At 40.8% G+C, this 19,454-nt stretch overlaps 1 protein-coding gene across 1 annotated transcript in view; it reads left to right on the forward strand.

Moving 5' to 3' along the window:
- The first annotated feature begins 6,261 nt into the window (after positions 1–6,261).
- Positions 6,262–19,454, forward strand: part of LOC308280499 (sodium/potassium-transporting ATPase subunit alpha-1) — a 54,186-nt gene continuing 40,993 nt past the window's right edge. The window contains exons 1-5 of the mRNA XM_080720783.1: positions 6,262–6,333; positions 8,128–8,187; positions 12,176–12,277; positions 14,257–14,358; positions 15,364–15,477. Coding sequence (XP_080576909.1) covers positions 6,304–6,333; positions 8,128–8,187; positions 12,176–12,277; positions 14,257–14,358; positions 15,364–15,477 — 408 coding nt within the window. The 5' untranslated portion in view covers positions 6,262–6,303. The remainder of the gene's footprint in view (positions 6,334–8,127; positions 8,188–12,175; positions 12,278–14,256; positions 14,359–15,363; positions 15,478–19,454) is intronic.

A 19,454-nucleotide genomic window follows, 5' to 3' on the forward strand; every position in this document is an offset into this window, starting at 1 on the left:
GAGGAGGGGTCTGGTCACGTGACCCTTCCCTCCATTCACATAATCTCAAAGAGGAGTGGCTACAGTTGTTGGTAGCAACCGGCCAGAGTCCCAGGGAACTTGTGTGTTTGTGTGTGTGTGTGTGTGTGTGTGTGTGCACACACCCGTGTGTGTGTTTGTGTGTGTGCTGAACTTGTATTCTAATAAGTGTGAGAACCAAATGTCCCCAGTGGTGACAAGTAACTGATTACATTTACTCGAGCACTGTACAGTTCTATTTTGAGGTACTTTTACTTTAGTGGAGTATTTCCATTATTGTCAATACTTTTACTTCTGCTCCACTACATTTCAGAGGAAAATATTGTACTTTAACTCCACTACAATTATGTCCGTCACGTCACACTTTTGCCCTACTATTATCTCTGCCACCGTTGGCCCTATCGATGCCAGACTGTGCACACACACTCCTTGGATGGCAAATCACAACCTCCGCCCCTGATTTCTCACATGGCCCTCCTCTAGCGCCACCATCAGCCCGATTTTTGCAAAACATATTTTTGGACACTGCTCCTACAGATTTTGGCCGAAAATCACTCAAAGCGGTACACAGTAGCTCTAAAGTCATGTTATCAACATGGATCTGTCCCATTTCCCATATTCCCTCATGATTCGCTACGATTGCCTTCTAAAGCTTTTGTATGCGACGTGACGGTCACTTAACTCTCCCGATTAGGGAGTCTTACTGGTATGTTTGAAAATGCATTGTCGGATTCCACTCTAGGTATTTTGGTGTGAGGGCACCCTAAATTAGAAATACTCTGGTTAAGTAGAAATGGACTACCTCAACATTTTTACTTAATTACAGTACTTGTACTTTACACCACTGGTCTGTCCGCACAAGTATGGTAATATGCGTGCGTGCGTGCGTGCGATTATCATGGTTGAATGGACAGCTTGTGTGTTATCTGCCACCAGTACCCTGGCCCCAAGAATGACACTTCACAGGAATTCAGGCTTGTGTGTGTATGCGCGCACACACAAATGACATGTGCACACATGCAAATGACATGTATGTGTGTGTGTGAGAGAGAGAGAGGGGGCTTTAAAATATGCATCCGCTTGCCCGGCTGTTCCTTGTGATGTTTGTTCGGGCCTCGGGACCATGTTTTTTCAGCCGGGAAAGACGGGGAGAAAGAGGTGGTGGGGGGATGAGCATGAGATCCCCACTGTTACATCTTAGCCTCTCTCTCTCCTCTCTATCTTTGTGTCTCCCTCTCTCCCCCACCAATTCTGTTCCAATTCTGTTCTTCCCATTCACTCTACTGCACTGTCAAATTCTCTCTCGCTTTTGCGCTCTTGCGCTCTCTCTCTCGCTCTCGCTCTCGCTCTCTCGCTCTCTGTGTGTCATTTAGTGTTCTGACCAGTGGTGGTCTGGAAAAAGTATTCACATATTTTACTTAAAGGTGGCCTGTCACCTAAAGGGTTACTGTCACTAAGTTTAAGAATCAACTTAAAAAAACAAGTTAATATTTGTATGATGTCATTGTGGGAAGGCGCAATTATAAGCCAATCAAATGAACTGTCTGTATAGCCTGATTGTATGTCTACTTACTGTACTGGTCAGCTGTTGTTGGGGGGCGAGGGGCAGATTACACTGTGACATGAGCTTCAGACTGTTTCAGACTGGTTTCAGACTGTTTTCAGAGAAGCTCATGTCACAGTGTAATCTGCCCCTCAACCCCTTTAGGTGACAGTACCCCTTTAAGGTAAAAGTAGAAATACTGCAATTTAGACATACTCTGTTACAAGTAAAAGTCCGGAATTCAATATGTACTTGAGTAAAAGTATGAAAGTATTGACATAAAAATATACTTAAAGTAGGAAAGTAGAAGTACAAGATGTTTGAAAATAGCAGATATACAAGTAGATCGTCTATTTTCAAATAGCCTAGGTATAAAATGGGGCTAAAGTGCATTAATGTATGTTTTACAATATAATCATTTATATCTGCAAAGTAACTAGTAACTAGTTTTCATATAAATGTAGTGGAGTAAAAGTACAATATGTACTTAGTAGAAGTAAAAGTATTGGAAATTGGAAATACTCAAGTAAAGTAAAAATAACTCAAGTGTACTTAACTCTTTGAGTGCCACCCATTTCACCACTAGAGGGCGCCCAGTGGCCATAGAAAATCCCATAGAGATATGCTGGTATATGCAGAAGCCCTGCAGCCATGACTTGCCTGAACACTTTCCTTTGTGCATGTACAGGAAGAGGATGAAGTTAGCTTGAAGTTAGCTATTGGCTACCAAGCATTTTAGAAGCCTTATTTTCGTCAACTTAGCCATGATTAAACCTTGCACACCTCATGCATGGGAAAAAAACAGAGAAGAATGAGCTCTAAAAAATCCAATGCAATCCTGGATTGCATTGGAGTGGATTTGTGCAGTTTGTTCACAGCTTTCAAACAAAAAAATCCGATTGGAAATCCGTTCAGGCATTCTTGAGATAATCGCCATTATGTTTTACATGTTATGTAAACAAACATGGCTGCCCTGTATGTTAGATGGGGTTGTATGGGGGTGGAACATGCAAAATCGCGATTGAAATCATGTTCACTAGATTTGATGGGGTCCAAAAAAAAAATTCAAAAAAAACTTTTTTTTTTTTTTTTAATATCCCGAACATGTTCGGGATAGGCACTCTGGTATGCGATAATATATCCCGAACTAATTCGGGATAGGCACTCAATGAGTTAAGTACAGTACTTAAGCAAATGTACTTAGTTACTTTACACCACTGGTTCTGACAGAACATGTATGTTTGACTGACCCGTACGGCTTCCATATTTAATGCGAGTTCAGTTGACCTTAGAAGGAGCCGCCAGGGGGTCGTGAAGTGAACGGAACTCTGGTGTAAATCGTTAACAGAGTGAAACATCCAGTGGTGCAGGGAACTGAATGATTTATCAAAGGCCTGTTGAGGAAGCTAAGCTGCTGTCTTCCAGAGATCCTTTATTCTGACGGTATAACCTTACTTTTTGGGGTCAGGCAGAGGCCATTTTTAGTACAGTATACTAGGGATGGGACTATATGAAAATGTCATATCACGATTATTGTGACAAAAGAAATCGCGATTTGCGATATTATTTGTGCCATATTTGTTCGCCTATTATTATCGCCAGGGTTGAAGTGGTTAATAACTTAAAATATAATGAATAGATGAGTGTATGTAATGAACTAGATCTGCACTCTGTCGAGGTGCCAATCTTGTGCACTCGTGGCCATGTATACAGCAGACTTCATTGGCTGTTGATGGTGACACGCGACAGATACACCGAACGCAGTACTTGCGCACTCTCTCTAATGAATACCCAAATGTCATAAATGAACGCTGCATAGAAACTAAATGACCGCCACTAAATTTGCTGTTGCGTAGGCTTACCTGAGCTATATATTGGTGATATACAGTATGTAGTTTGCGATCTGTCTCTCTCTCTCTTCTCACTGTCTGTCACTGTCTCTCTCCCTCTCTTTCTCTGCTCCTCGCTGTCTGTCACTATGTCTCCCTCTATCACTCTGCTTTCACTCTGTCGCTATGTTTCTCTCTCTCCTGGGCTAATGTGTGTACACCTCTGATCCGTGTACCAGTTGAATTATATATGAGGGGTAAACTGCTATTTGATTTAGGCTTCTAGAGTTGCAGTCTCTTGTTACTGCCTGTCTGCACGCACACGCGCGCGCGCACACACACACACACACAGCCTTCCATCTGACTAGACCACACATCCATTACAGCTGATAAGAAGCGTGAGTGAGACGCACACAGAGAAAAAAGGACAATGATTTATGAAGAGTGACAGTGAAAGGGACAGATAATTTGGAAGGCCGGATGTGTCTTGTCTGTCACACTGACCGTTGACATGAGAGACAGGACAGTGTAGTACTGGAGGACAGAACAGTAAGCCCAGCTCAAGTGTGCTGTTCAACGTTTTTAATTTCAAAGAGCATCATAACATCGACATGCTCAAAAGCTTAAACTTAGATCTCACGGATCTGCTACTTTTGATTAGAGTTCTCAAATTCTGCCCGAACCCGACCATACCCGAACCCGAGCCGACATTTAGGGTAAGGTAGGGCCTAAAATGTATGCGAATTAGTCGGGCCGGCTAGGGCCTCTGGCTCGGGTCGTGTCTGCCCAGTCAGGGCCCAGTTAGGGCCGGGCCTTCATTTTCAGGTCCGTTGAGAACTCTCCAATACTTTTACTTTTGATATGTTTGTGTGACGCTGTGGCGTGATCAGGCAGGGTGTTGATTTGAAGTTGGAATAAGTGTGTGTGTGTGTGTGTGTTAGAGTGACTCACTGCCTCAGTCTGATGCCCTCAAAAGTCTAGTATCTCCCTCGGTCCATAGGGATATCCCTTTGGATCAATGGTTTAGAATAGATAATCGACTTTCACGCTGGAGACCTGAGTTCGAATCCTGGGCGTTACATATACCGTAATATATATATAGGCCTATATAAGAGGTTTTTGACTGACAGCAATGATATTTAGGAATGGACAGCCTGCCGCACCCTGGCTGCCCTGGCCTGCTGTGTGAACTATGCTCCTAGAAATCTCCTGTAGTGCGGGAACATGATAATAGAGACAGAGCGCTGGAGATTGATTGCATTTTCTGCAGTGAAAAAGTCAGAATCTTCATGTTCAGACATCTATCACAGTGGTTCTCAACCTGTGGGTCGGGGGGGTCCCCAAATTAATTTGTCCCCAGATGATTAACTTAACTCATTTCCTGTGATCCCCGTCGAAACCGGAGATTTCCCACTGTACCACTCTGCGATGCCCGAGGAGCCCGAAGATTTAATTAGCTTTAATCATTATGTAACGATTAAAAGTATGGTCGCTGTATATAGCCGCTTCGGAGACTTTAGGCCCGCCTCCTAACTGGCTCACTAGTGCTCGTCAAAAGTGTGACGTGACAGACGGACAGATGGATGGACTGACTGACAGCCGGTGGAGGTTTTCATAGTAACTTGTAATCTGACGGTCGCAATTAAATACATAGAAATGGTAATCTAAAAGTAGACCAAGAACCTAATCAATAAAATCAAAACAATCAAAACACCAGTTATATGTACATCGAAGCTATACACGCTATCTTCGATGTATGATAGGATGCCAAGTCGAAAATAGCCCTGACATCGGCCTATATAAAAGAAAAATGCTATCTAAATTACATGTAGGCCTACGGTCATTGAGGGTAGGCAAGTGCTACGCGTCGGTAAGCACACACAAGCTTTGTCAGACTGCCAGACTTGGCTCATGTCTGCTATTAGTTCTACTTAATCACAAGCATGCCTTCAACAGATTGTGTGTCTTAATTTCACGTTCCCAGAGGTTTGATATTTCCCTTAAACCAAACACGTGTGTGAATGAGTGGTGATGACATTTTCCAAGGATCTTCCTAAGGAATGAGATAATTTGTCTTTTCTTTTTTGATGAGGGAGGGGGTTTAGAGACAGTGAATGGACTTTTTTTTATTTTATTTATCATTACACAAGACAAAGGCATGTCCTGCAATGAGTCAGTCTGAGTCGCCGGTGTCTGTCTCAGAAGTTCTTGGCCAAAATGTGTTCAACTGAACTCTCTCTCTCTCTCTCTCTCTAGCTAGGGGTTGCGTTCTAGGGGTTGCGTTGGTTAATTAATTTGGCTCAAAGTGATGCCGGACATGTTTGGCTACCTGAACATAACAACAGTTGCTAAGCTCAAACTTATAATATTGAGTAGATATTTGACCATTATCTAACTTTCTGCTTTTTTTTCCTTCTTTTTTTTACTGCAAAGGGTTAACCCAGAACCTGATAAGCCGATACCTTCCAGAACCAGTGACTTTCTGGGTTCCCAGAGCTCATGTTGGTAGTTGGTACTACCTTCCTAAACAGGGCCCAAATTAGGTTCTTGGAACGGGATTCGAACCTGCGACACACTGTCAGGCTTGGCATTGCAGCCTAGGGTGCCCTAGACCACCACGCTGGTCGGCCTGGGGCCATTTTCCTTTTTTTCTTTTTCTTTTTTCAAATGACTGAAAACCAGCATACATTGCGAATCCGACCAACTGTGTTTGTCATGGCACTGACAAGGTTTTCCTCTTTTTCTCCCGGTTCTTTCCACCTCCTCCGTTCTCTCTCCTTCTCTCCCACTCTCTCTGGTGTTTCCACTCTTTCCCAGGACGGACGTGAGCAGTATGAGCTGGCGGCGACCTCGGAGCAGGCAGGGAAAGAAGGGAAGGGCAAGAAGGCCAAGGGCAAGAAGAAGGAGAAGGACATGGACGAGCTGAAGAAAGAGGTGGACATGGTGAGTCCAGTCCCACCACGTCTCTCCCCCTGTTCAGGAACACAAAGGGGTTCTTAGTGTACGTGCAGTATGGTAATTCCAGGGCGTTCAGTTAGCTCTGAAAAGTATCAAAATTGTCTATTTAAAGTGTAAAACCCACACCGGGTTCTTCACCGTGGTAGCTTTGTAGGCCTACAGTATACAGATTAACACGTTGTGTTCATCCAATGAGTTAAAGGAGTAAAAATGTACTTATTTTCTATCAATTACTCACCCCATGAAGCCTTGAATAAAGCCAAGGAAGAAAATGGATAGGAAATAAGTAGTTTTTTTTTTTTTTTAATTTTTATCCCACAGGGAATAAGTAGTTTTTGGGGTGAACTACTCCTTTTTAAGAGTCAAATTAACACAAGTGTTTGCTCATCATCAGCCAATAAAAAATGATACCAGTTCTATGCAGAATTTGTCGTCTCACGTCTGTCTAAAAAAAAGAAATAATGAGCTTCATGAAAGCTGGATTGATAAGGTGCTCATTATCAATAAAAAATTAATGAGCTCCATCCCTACTTCTAAGCCAAAATTCTCCTTTAAAGGACAACTTTGTTTTTTTACAACAAGTTGGAATTGGTGAGCTCGATCACTTCCGGTCCTTCAAAATAAGAGAGGGCTGCTTATGGATGAAAATCATGGCACCAGTGCCCCCTTGTGCCCAAAAAAATTACGGCACAAAATCGGTTAAGACATTATTTAGCTTTTTTTTACATTTTGGACAAACTAGCCAATTTCCCATGGAGGTGGCCAGATGTCCCTAGTGCCCACCTATCCCGCGTCCCAGAAGAAGAGGCCAGTGACTCATGTGCACTGAAAGAGACATTTGTCGGTCGTCAACAAACACGTCGTCCCCAGGAGGGACACCGGTGACAGTTGGCAGCGGCGGGGACCTCAGAACACTGAGAGACCTGGCAACCACTGAACTGAGAACTGAGAGAATAACCAAGAGAGATCTGTTTGTTTTTGAGAGAAAAGGGTTAGACTGAATACCGCTGGGATTTCGCCATCACGCACAGGGGTGTCGCACCAAATTCTGGGCCCTGGGTACAAGGATTCACTGCGGGCCCCCCCATGAATGTTCTTCATATTTTGTGTTTTAACTATTGAAAAATAGCAGATATACAAGCTCACAGCATGGCACCGAGTGCCGTGTAGATCTTGTAGATCTGCCATTTTTGAAAAAATTTGAAAATTAATTTTGTGCAAGCCTATGATTATTTCAAATGTTTCTGTCATTGGTGCTCAAACCTTTTCATGTCAAGGACCCCCAAAATTATATGTATTTGGCCACGGACGCCCATCTCAAATTATTTAATTCCAGGGACCCCCCAGAAGCTAAATTTGAGTTACAAATGTTCGCTTAAAAAATACATATACCTGTATATATATATATTCAAAGATTTGCACACAATTTCATGACTTTTCAAAAATAGCAGATCTACAAGCTTGTAGCTTATATATCTGCTATTTTTCAATAGCTAAAGTATAAAATAACTAAGGCCCCTCCACCTTGGGCCCTAGTGACTCAGTCCCACTCCCCCCCCCCCCCCCCCCCCCTGTGACGCCCCTGATCACGCACAACAGAAAAACACATGAGTCGGCGCGCGCACACACACACACACACACACACACACACACACACACACACACACACACACACACACACACACACACACACACACACACACACACACACACAACCACGTGATGGATGCAACTAAGGTGTTCTTTTCTCTCTTTTTTTTTGTTTGTGTGTCGTGACAGGATGATCACAAGCTGACCCTGGACGAGCTCAACCGCAAATACGCGACGGACCTCAACAGGGTGAGAGAGAGAGAGAGACAGAGAGGTTATAAATACACACGTGTGTTTGTGGAAATATTGGAAGACACACTGCAGGAACTCGCAGGTTTCTTCCAGTGTGGGGCATCTGTTGATCAAAGAGACACACACACACACACACACACACACACACACACACACACACACACACACACACACACACACACACACACACAGAGGGCTGTCACGATTATGACATTTTACATGACGATTAATTGTCACTGAAATAATTGCGATGAACGATTTAATTGTGTTTTTGTCGTTGACAATTACATTTCCGTTTGGCTTTTAGGCTTTGAAGTTGCACATGGTAGATATGACACATAACCTAAATATACAAAGACATTACTGACATATTTGACAAACTTTTATACTTAAAAAAAGAACATTGATAGTGGAGATAGTTTGTAGATCTGCTATTTCAACATGGAAACGATTATGACGATTGTGTCAAATAATCGCGATTAGATGATTATGTAATAATTGTGACAGCCCTACACACACACACACACACACACACACACACACACACACACACACACACACACACACACACACACACACTTGTAGGAGCCTCACATCTTATATCTTCTCTGTCGGCGAGAAACCTCATACAGTACGTCAAAAATTATACCGAATAGCCGAATCCGTAATTATACATACTAGCCCTTACCCGTTCAAAGATATGAGCTCCGAAATGATGTGCAGTGTGTGGATTATGGGGTGTGCACTGTGCACACAGGATATGAGGGATGGAAAGTAACTTTAACTGGTGCTTGCATGATAATAATGTAGGAGCATCATTTCGTTTAATGGCTACACAGAGATACTGTGTACCGATCTGCATGATTTTTGGACAACATCAGTAACAGGGCCAGACAACCCCCGCGCGCGCGCACACACACACACACACACACACACACACACACACACACACACACACACACACACACACACACACACACACACACACACACACACACACACACACACACACACACACAGAGAGACAGAGAGCTGGTTAACATGTTGCCTCATGCTAGATGCAGAATAGATATGCCTCATGCTAGATGCAAAATAGATATAGATACACCATAAAAATGCTAATATACAGCATATGAATTGTGAAAGTGACAAACGGGCTTCACAGTTATGTCAGGTGTGTTCATAAGCTAATGGTGATGCGATTTCAGATCAATTGCTCCAGCCACTGAGGAGAAACGCTGTGACAGACAGACACTCACTCAGACAGACAGACACTCACTCACTCAGACAGACAGACATTCGGAAAATTATATGTTTGATATATATTTTGTACCATTGCTGTCATGGCTGAGCCTCTGTTGTAGTGCTACATGATTATGTCAAAAAATACAAGGGTCCATATTGAGATCAGTTATTTAAAACATATATTTATTTATTTATTTATTTATTGTATAGAATTATTTATTTACTATTGTGTAGTACATTTTTAATAAAAGACAATGTCTCAAAATATTAACATGCCATAGCCTACAGTTGAATTATTGCATACTAAAGAAATATCAATGTAAAAAAATTCAATAAATGATTAAAAATAAAGAAATAAAATGCAAAATAAATAAAATAAAATATTGAATAGCCTATACATTATTCGGTAGTATTCGGTGTTCAGTATTCGTTAATATTCAGTATGGTATTTGGTACTATTCGGTAATATTCGATGTGCCTTTTTGGCACTATTCGGACGAATATTTTGGGTGGCTGAGTATTCGGTGCATCACAACAAAGAGATAGGAGGTTTCTCTCCGACGGCGTCGATATGCTAATGTCCTTGCAAGTGGATTAAGGAGAGAGTTTGATCAGTGCCTCCAAACCAGGGTCCACAGTGTGTGTGTGTGTGTGTGCGTGCACGGGTTGAGCTGTGAATAATTTCCTGTGGCAGCCGAGAAGCAGCAGCAGCCAAAGCTTGGTTTCTCCTCCCCGATCTCCTTTTCTCACCTCTCCTCCCATGGGAGGAGAAGATCCTGTTTTTACCGTTAGCACCCTGTTGCTAAGCAATTATTTGCACCGAGACATGACTACCCCTAGAGGTAACTTGGTTTCACTGATGGTGATAGACAAGCGTGTGTGTACGTGTGCGTGTACGTGTGTGTATGTGTGCGTGCGTGCGTGTGTGTGTAAGGCTGTCTAGCTGGTAAATCCATTGGGAGGTCATTTGATTGAAAGTCTTGGACCCCTGAGTTGTGCTTGCGCAGGATGAGGCTATTAAATGACACTGTTTACAAGTCCTACAGTATATGTATTAGGGCTGGGATGCGATTAACATTGTTAATCGAATTAATTATAGGCTCTGTGATTAATTAATCGCATTTTAATCGCACATCGATATTTGACCTGAGAAGCATTTTTTTCAATTTTTTTTTTCACATTTTGTTGTACGAGTGAATCAACGAGTGACTTTTTTTAAATCTAAATTTTGCATCCACTGGGCCAAGCAAAGCGCTCTGATCGGCTACTTCTCCCTTTGCGTTTGTTGTCTCTTCTTGGTTGGTGCATCGCTATGATCGGTATGCCCGAAACTGAAGGATCTGTGGTGCAAAAACTAAGTGCGATTAAAATGTGTTAATTTTTTTAATCGCATACATTTTCTGTAATTAATTAATCACAATTAATCAGTTAAAGTCCCAGCCCTCATATCTATATCTCTGCTGTCGGGCCGAAACCTCCTAACTCCAAAATGTTCATTTTCGGGGAAAATGAGCTCAAGTGGAGTTAAGGAGGTTTTGACCGAGGGGCTTTTTACTACTTTTCATTGGTTCCATGTTATTTTAACCAACACACAGACGTAAAGGGTGTTCAATAGCACATATTTATGAAAAAAAGAGAGGGCCAATCGGGTGGAGTTAGCTGGTTTGGCAGAAAGTGTGGAGTTAGGAGGTTTTGTCCCAAGCACCTTTTACTACTTGGTTCAATATTATTTTAACCAACACTCAGCTGTAAAGGGTGTTCAATGGCCCTGATTTATGCCAAAAAATCTAAAACCTCTGAACTGGGGATGCTGTGTGTGGATTCTCTCTGGAGAGTGCTGGCAATGAATATGAAATGCCTACTGTATATGGCCATCATGGTATAAGTAGGATGATCCACTCTGGTGTGGTCAAAAATACCAGATGTGGCCGAGGCCAAAAGTACTCCTCTCGGCTCTGCCTTGTAGATGGTCAATAGCCAGGCTACGATTACAACATGTAAGTTGTCGATTAAGTTAACAATTCTATTGTGGTTTTTGGCATTGAACATTGGAACGTACAAAATAAAATTCAGTTTCAGGCTTCATTATCAAGGGCAGATATGACAAATAACTTGGAATACAAATAAATTCCTGACATTTAACACATCTTATTTTTATGTGTTATTGCCTGTGGAAAAAGCTGATCTATGAGGTTCCAATGTGTCACGAAAGATGACGCGTTGTAAGTTTGTAGATCAGCTATTTTCGCTTTGAAAATGTATGAAGATGATTTTCAACAAGACGATTATCACAAATAATTGCGACTATAATTAGAGAATTGCGACTAGACAATTATGTAATGATTGTGACAGGCCTAACCTGGGCTGCGAGTTTCTAAACTCTAGGAGAGCTAAGAAGGAGCGCTCGTTTTAACCAGCGTCGGCAGGTTAGCTACTCACCAGCGTCTGCAGGTTAGCATTTCACCAGGTTAGCATTCACCAGCGTTAGTTTTACTGAGGTTAAGGTTAGGGTTAGGGTTAGAGTTGGGGTTAGGGTTAAGGATAGGTTTAGGTTTTGGTGCACCTCTGCCGTGGTCCAAGTGACTACATTGGAGCGCTCCCTACCTCCGGTTCAGCCAATCACAAGCGTAAAAAATTAGTCCGGGGCGTGGTTTTCCCTTAGCTATCCTAGAGTTTAGAAACTTGCAACCCTATCACTATCTGACGATGGTACCTTCCTCTCTCTCTCCCAATCTTCCAGGGTCTGTCCAACGCCAAGGCGGCTGAGAACCTGGCCAGGGACGGCCCCAACGCTCTCACCCCTCCCCCCACCACCCCGGAGTGGGTCAAGTTCTGCAAACAGGTCTTAACCCCTCGTCTTATTTGAGCTGGCTAGAAGGAAGGGGTTCCCAGCCTTTTTTCTGGATCGGGGAAACATTTCCATTCGGCTGCTATGTTAACCCCATATCAGAAAATAGCAGATCTACAGAGATCGTCTATTTTCACTAGTTTAAATTATACATACAAAACAATCTGTTTTGGACATACAAGGTTTCCACCCTACAACAACAATTTTCTTTTTCATTTTTGAATATGTTTTACAAAAAACTTAGGTCAGGATTTAGAGGCGTTTTTAGAATCTGCCTCAGTCCTAAATGGGTTAAAGGCCATGGGTAAACCACCGCTCAGTTCACACGGGTGTGATTTTTTTTTGAGCGGTGGTCACACCGTCTCCATAGCGTGGCCGTGTGTGTAGGTATTTATGTTTGTATGTGGGTGGGTGGGTCTGTATGTAGCCTGAAGCCTGTGGTGTAGTACCTTTTATGACCACACATGTTAAGGGAGGGGCGCTGTTTTCAGGCCAGGCCAGGCCAGGCACACACACACACCCACACACACACCCACACACACACACACACACAGGGGGGAAGGGGGGAGGGTTGGTGGGTAAACCACGCTCAGTTCACACAGGTGTGATTTTTTTTGCATTCCTAAGACAGCGGAGTCTCCAGTATAGGAGACTTCAATGGATACTCTTTGAGTCTCCTACAGAGACTCTACCCGTCATCAAATTATTGGCTTAGGAATGCAATAAAAAAAACTTAGAAAAAATAAACTTTGGGGGTTTTCTCCTCCTTTCAATCCATGAGTTGTTGCTATGTACCGTATATAGCAACATAATCTTTTTGTAATTTTTGAATAAATGTTTGTTTTTCAGAAACCTCCAGGTCAGGATTTAGAAGGCATTTGACTGATAGTTAGGGAAAGTTAGCCGAGTCTTTGACCAATCTGGTAACTAAATGCTTACCAATAGCTTTCTGCACAAATGTGTTCATAAAGGTGTCTACTATCACCTCTGAACTTTGTCAAACCCAACTCCCTTGGGAAACTTTGTGGGAGCCAATCAAAGTTGGGGTCTCATTGTCTTTACTTGTGCAAAACAAATGCTTGCATTGGATTCAGAATCATGAAAACTCCTAGTTTGACCCCTCACATGCTACTTAAAGCAGATTTATTTTTTTGTATTCTTTTCCTGTATAGTAAAGTCAATGACACCCTGACTTTGATTGGCTCCCACAAAGTTTCCCAACGGAGTTGGGTTTAACAATGTTCAGAGGTGATAGCAGACACCTTTATGAACACATTTGTGAAGAAAGCTATTGGTAAGCATTTAGTTCCCAGATTGGTCAAAACTCGGCTAACTTTCCCTAACTGAGATGTTTGGAGGTTTCTGCATGACACAATTCAATTTCAATTCAAAGTAGCTTTATTGGCATGGGAAAACATACATTTACATTGCCAAAGCAAGTGTCACAAATAAAATAAAACAGTTGAAAATGGGGAATATATACAGTTGGAGGGGGTACAGCATTGTGTAAACAGAGCTACAGTATGTCGCATTGTGACATTTTTTTTCAAAATGCATTTAAAGGTAGCAGCTCTGTTTCATACTGTATGTGCAGTAGGACTAGATGTCAATCCATGGTTTGTAGTCCTTAGGGTGGTTGTGTTTCTAGCCTTCTTTTGTCGCAACAGTTCACAAATCTTCATTCTGTACTGTATGTGTAGTAGGTCTAGATGTCAATTCATGGTTTGTAGTCCTTAGGGTGGTTGTGTTTTTACTTTCTAGCCTTCTTTTGTCGCAACAGTTCACAAATCTTGCTGCTGTGTTCGCGCATAGTTGTATTTCTCCGAGTAGGTATGGGAGTTTTTCCATCATTGGTCATGTTTTCAAACTCACTTCGGGTGTGTGTAATCTGTGGGAAGTGTGTGTCTCTGATGTCTTGGTATAGTGGGCACAGACAGACAGTGACCGCTCGTGTTTCTTCTCTCTCTGTGCAGATGTTTGGAGGTTTCTCCATGCTGCTATGGACTGGTGCCCTCCTCTGTTTCCTGGCCTACGGCATCCAGGCTGCCATGGAAGACGAACCGGCCAACGATAACGTAAGATGCCTCCCTAGACTGTCTGCGTTGTCTCCATATGACCACACGCTCCATCTCCATACGCTGTTGATGAGAAGTCTCAAACCCGGTTTGACTTATGACGCGTGACGAATATAGGCTACAGTATATACTGTATAGCTACTGTACTAGCTACTAGCCAAACTAGCTGATATTAGGCACATGCACACATAGACATCAAAAGGGGGCTTGAGCCCCCTGCCCTTTTCTCCGTCTGTAAAAAGTGCCCTCTCCAAATGATGAATGCCGTTTTTACTATGGTGAAAGAAATGCAAATGCCCTCTTTCCATGCCATACCTGAAGGCAGTATTCAAGGGTCTCCAGTATTGATTTGATTATGCTTAGTTTAGTGTGGTATCAAGCACTGAAAATATTGAATATTGAATCGAATAATTTTCGATATTTTCACCAAAAGGCCCTTTTAGAAATGTCAGCCCCTGCCTCTCTAACATTCTCTGCACGTCCCTGGCTGATATACAAGCTCACATGTGTTGCGGTTGTGAGCTTGTATATTGGCTGTATATTGGTATAGCTCAGTGGTTTGTAAACATTTTAGCTTAAGACCCAAAAGAGAAATTAGATGTTTGCCCTGTGACCCAAACTAGATAAAATAGATCTACAAGCTTATATTTTAGCTACTATATGGATTTAAAAAATATATTATTCATGAAATACTTTTTAAAAGAGTTTTAATTAATGAAAAGTTGTTTTTAATTGATGACGTTTTGTTTATACTTTTAACTCTTTTGAAATCATAAATGTAGTCCACGACCCAAACATGGGTACAGAGCCACTCTTTTGGAAACGGTGGTAGCTTGCATTTGCCTGCGACTCCCAACATTGTTTCATAACAGAATGTCATGTTGCCCAGCTGTTACATCATGCATTGGTGTAATATTTTAGGATCTTGGTGGCGCATCTTTATAGACAATTCATGCAATATTTATGCAATATTTGAACAAATTGTTCCATGCTTGACTTCCGCAGTTGTACCTGGGCGTTGTGCTGTCTGCTGTGGTCATCATCACTGGATGTTTCTCCTACTACCAAGAGGCCAAGAGCTCCAAGATCATGGACTCCTTCAAGAACCTGGTGCCACAGGTAATGGTTCCAGACAGTTTCCACCTTCTATTTTGTCGCAAGAATTTCTACAAGCTCACGTGTTGCATCGTGAGAGTGTAGATCGTAGATTGTATGTATGACTAAAAAACAGGGACAATTAGCTATGACATGCCCAACCAGGTTGAAATCTGTTAAGTCCGGTCTTAATAACATTAGGTAACACTTTATAATAACTATCCGTTATAAGCAGTTAATAGACCATTAATAAACTATTAGTTAATGAGTTATTAACTCACTTGCTGCCAATTAAAAATGCCCTCGAGTGGCAATAGTGCCAGCCCTCTCCATAGACTTCCATGTAATTTATAGTGCACAGATCATGCACAGATCATGCACGCCCATGCACAGATCATGCACCATGTTTGTGCAGGCTGTTCACAGCTTTCAAACAAAAAAAAAAGATTGGAAATCCGTTCAGGCATTCTTGAGATAATGGCCATTATGTTTTACATGTTATGTAAACAAAGATGGCTGCCCTGGGGTTGTATGGGAGTGGAACATGCAAAATCGCGATTGAAATCATGTTTACTAGATTTAATTGGGTCCAAAAAAAATTTTTTTTTAAATAATAATTTAAAAATCAAAAAAAAAAAAATTTTTTTGTTTGTTTTTTTTCTAAGTCAAAGTCGCCCAAAGTCGCTTGGCAGGGAACTCCATAGTGAGAAAGTTGCTCTAAAAGTTGCTTGGCACTGAAGGAGTTAATGCCTTGTTAAGCATTTGTTAATAGTTACTTAAGGATTATTAACGAGACCCTATAAACAGTTAATAGATAATTTATAAACCATTTATTAATGATTTATTAATGTCTTGTTCAATATTTGTTAACAGTTAGTTAAGGAGTTATAACTATGCCTTATAAATATTTAATGGTTTATGAACAAGCTATTAGTAGACCACTTACTAATAGCTAGTAAAGTATTTGTTAATAGTTTATATGTAACTATTCCTAATTTACTCATGTTAGTAAATGAGGTGTAGTCGCAACTTTATAATAACGTCCCAATAACATATATAAAGTATTAACAAATACTTAACTCATGTTAGTAAATGAGAATAAACTATTAAAGAAATATTAACTTACTGTTTACAGATCAGTCGTTAATGATTTGCAACAGAAAATGTGATTTTATTATTTCCAAAATACACAAACATACAGTGATGAATTAATATATATTATATGGAGGAAGGGCATAAACAAAACCATAGCTGTTTGTATCCTTACTGGGATACAGCAAAATAAAGAAGAAGAAAAAAGGTTAGGACTGCTAGTTATAGATTTAGCACAATTCAAATAAAGGGATTATTGTGGACAAATTGCACATTGCACTTAGCTTAAAACCTCAATCAAGGAATTGTAAAGAAATAAACAGCACCCTTCTCCCTGGAATTAGCCATAAATTCAACCCATTCACTTAGACTAAAATACACAGAGTAGTCCCTGTTAGCTAGGGTTACCAACTCCCAGAGTTTCAAATACGGGACACCTCATTATATTTATGAGGAAAGTAGCGTCGCCAAAGGCGACGCCGAAAAATCGGGTATTTTCGGTTATAAAGTTGGCTAAAACGAGTATTTTCCTATATTAAATCATATTTTTCCTTTCACAATATCATTTCGGGTGTCTTTGGGCCATTTCCTAAATATATTATTTCTCCCAAAACGGGTCTACCTGGTTCTTATGTGCCCACTCTCTGGTTACCCAACACTAGTTTAATTATATTGGAATGGCATACAGTAATAACCTTTAGGTTGTAAAAACAAAATCAACGCATGCTTATGTTATACCAGCCAGTCTGGGGATGGTCTGGGGTCGCTTTAGTTGGCAGACAAGACTCCCTCCCAGGAATACAATCCATGGCTTGTTTTCTGCTTGCTTGCCTGCTTTTTCACCTTGTTGTTTAGGCTATCACCTATCATGGATTCATGTCTAATCTGTTTGTACACAATCTTCTGTAACACGTTCTTATAAGACATTAAACAATGTTCTGAGCCGAGCACTGTCGTATGCTTGCGCTCGCATGCACTTGTATCGTCTCGCGCAGGCAACTTATGGACTGAACCTAGAGCCCATGGGAAGGGATTGGATTGGCGGAGACTGTGTCTTAGCAACACTGTAAGCCAATGGGCTGCTTACAAACAGCGCAGCGCCCCTCACAGCAATCTGAGCAATGGGATGCAGCAGCACTTGTCTCAGAGGAGAGCAGAGTGGAAGCTCATTGACAGGCAGAATCGCTGTCATTTCTCAATTAAATCATCCCGTCATTCATATTTATCCCCCAACCTTCAAATACGGGACAAAGAGCGTCCCGTTTCAGTTCAATACGGGACACGTCTTTTAGTTTCCAAAAGCGGGACGATCCCGTATTTTACGGGACGGTTGGTAACCCTACTGTTAGCTAACATAGCTTGCTTGCAAACAGGCTGAGTCCTGCTAGCTCAACCACCACACTTTAGCATAGCAAATATAAATATATATTTTTAAAGAGCATATAAATTAATTCTGGCCAACTAAATTGATACAAGATTAATTAAAATTGCACTATAGACACACAATGAACACATAATGTTTACCATAGCTGCACAGAGAATGGGGTCCTGTATCAACAGCAGTGCCCAAATAAAAGCCTGTACTAAAATAGACAGCTGGGTCCCTAAACATGACTGGTTGCCTGAACATTGAGCATTACTTACAGTATTGATGACCCTCTAGTCATGTTCTAGGACCCGTTTTTCTATTTGAGTCTATGATTTTAGTATAGACTTCTGTTTGGGCACTGCTGTTGATAAAGGACCCCTCTGGAGTGCAGCTATGGTAAACAGTAGAATGTGTTTTTGACTAAGCAATTCATTATTTGTTTATTCAGTGCAACATTAATTCATCTTGTATCAATTTAGTTGGTCAGAATTCATCAATATGTTCTTTAAAAAAGTTTGTTTTGTGCCTATTTGCTAAAGTGTGGTGGTTGAGCTAGCAGGAGCTAGACTGTTTGTAAGCAAGCTATGTTAGCATAACAGGGCCTACTCTGTGTATTTTAGCTAGCTATGTTAGTGAGTGAATGGGTTGAATTTATGGCTAATTCCAGTGCTGTTTATTTCTTAAGATTTCTTGATTGTCTTTAAGCTAAGTTTGAAAACTTAAATTATTATTTTTGATTGTGTGCTAAATCTATAACTAGCAGTCCTGCTTGAATTGTTTCTGCTGTATCCCAGTAAGGATAAGAACAGCTGGGATTTTGTTCATGCCATTTCTCCATATCTTCATCTTTATTATTCAGTCATGTTTCACCTTGTATGTTTGTGTATTGTGGAAATAATAAAATCACATTTTCTGTACCCCCCCATTTTCTGTTGTGAAGTGTCTCTTATATTAGTAGATGTTAATCAAATCATTAACAATTGATCTGTAGTTAATATTTTTTAATAGTTTATATATGCTATTGGGACGTTATTCTAAAGTTGAAACTACTCCTCATTTACTAACATGAGTTAAGTATTTGTTAATACTTTATATATGTTATTGGGACGTTATTATAAAGTTGCAACTACTACTCATTTACTAACATGAGTAAATTAGGAATAGTTACATATAAACTATTAACAAATACTTAACTAGCTATTAGTAAGTGATTTACTAATAGCTTGTTCATAATACATTAAATATTTAAATCATTAATAAATGGTTTATAAATGATCTATTAATTGTTTATAGGGTCACATTATTAATCCTTAACTAACTATTAACAAATGCTTAACAAGGCATTAATAACTCATTAACTAATAGTTTATTAATGGTCTATTAACTGCTTATAACGGATAGTTATTATAAAGTGTTACCTAACATGAAATGAAAAGTATTAACAATAGCTTGTGACTAAATAAGTACATTGGATCCACTGGAACACAGTTTCAAGAAACAAAGAACCTGTTTTGGAAATGACAAGATTTCCGCCTGTGAA

This window comes from Nannobrachium achirus, assembly GCF_963921795.1.
Source record: "Nannobrachium achirus genome assembly, chromosome: 24".
In the NCBI taxonomy this organism is placed as follows: domain Eukaryota; kingdom Metazoa; phylum Chordata; class Actinopteri; order Myctophiformes; family Myctophidae; genus Nannobrachium; species Nannobrachium achirus.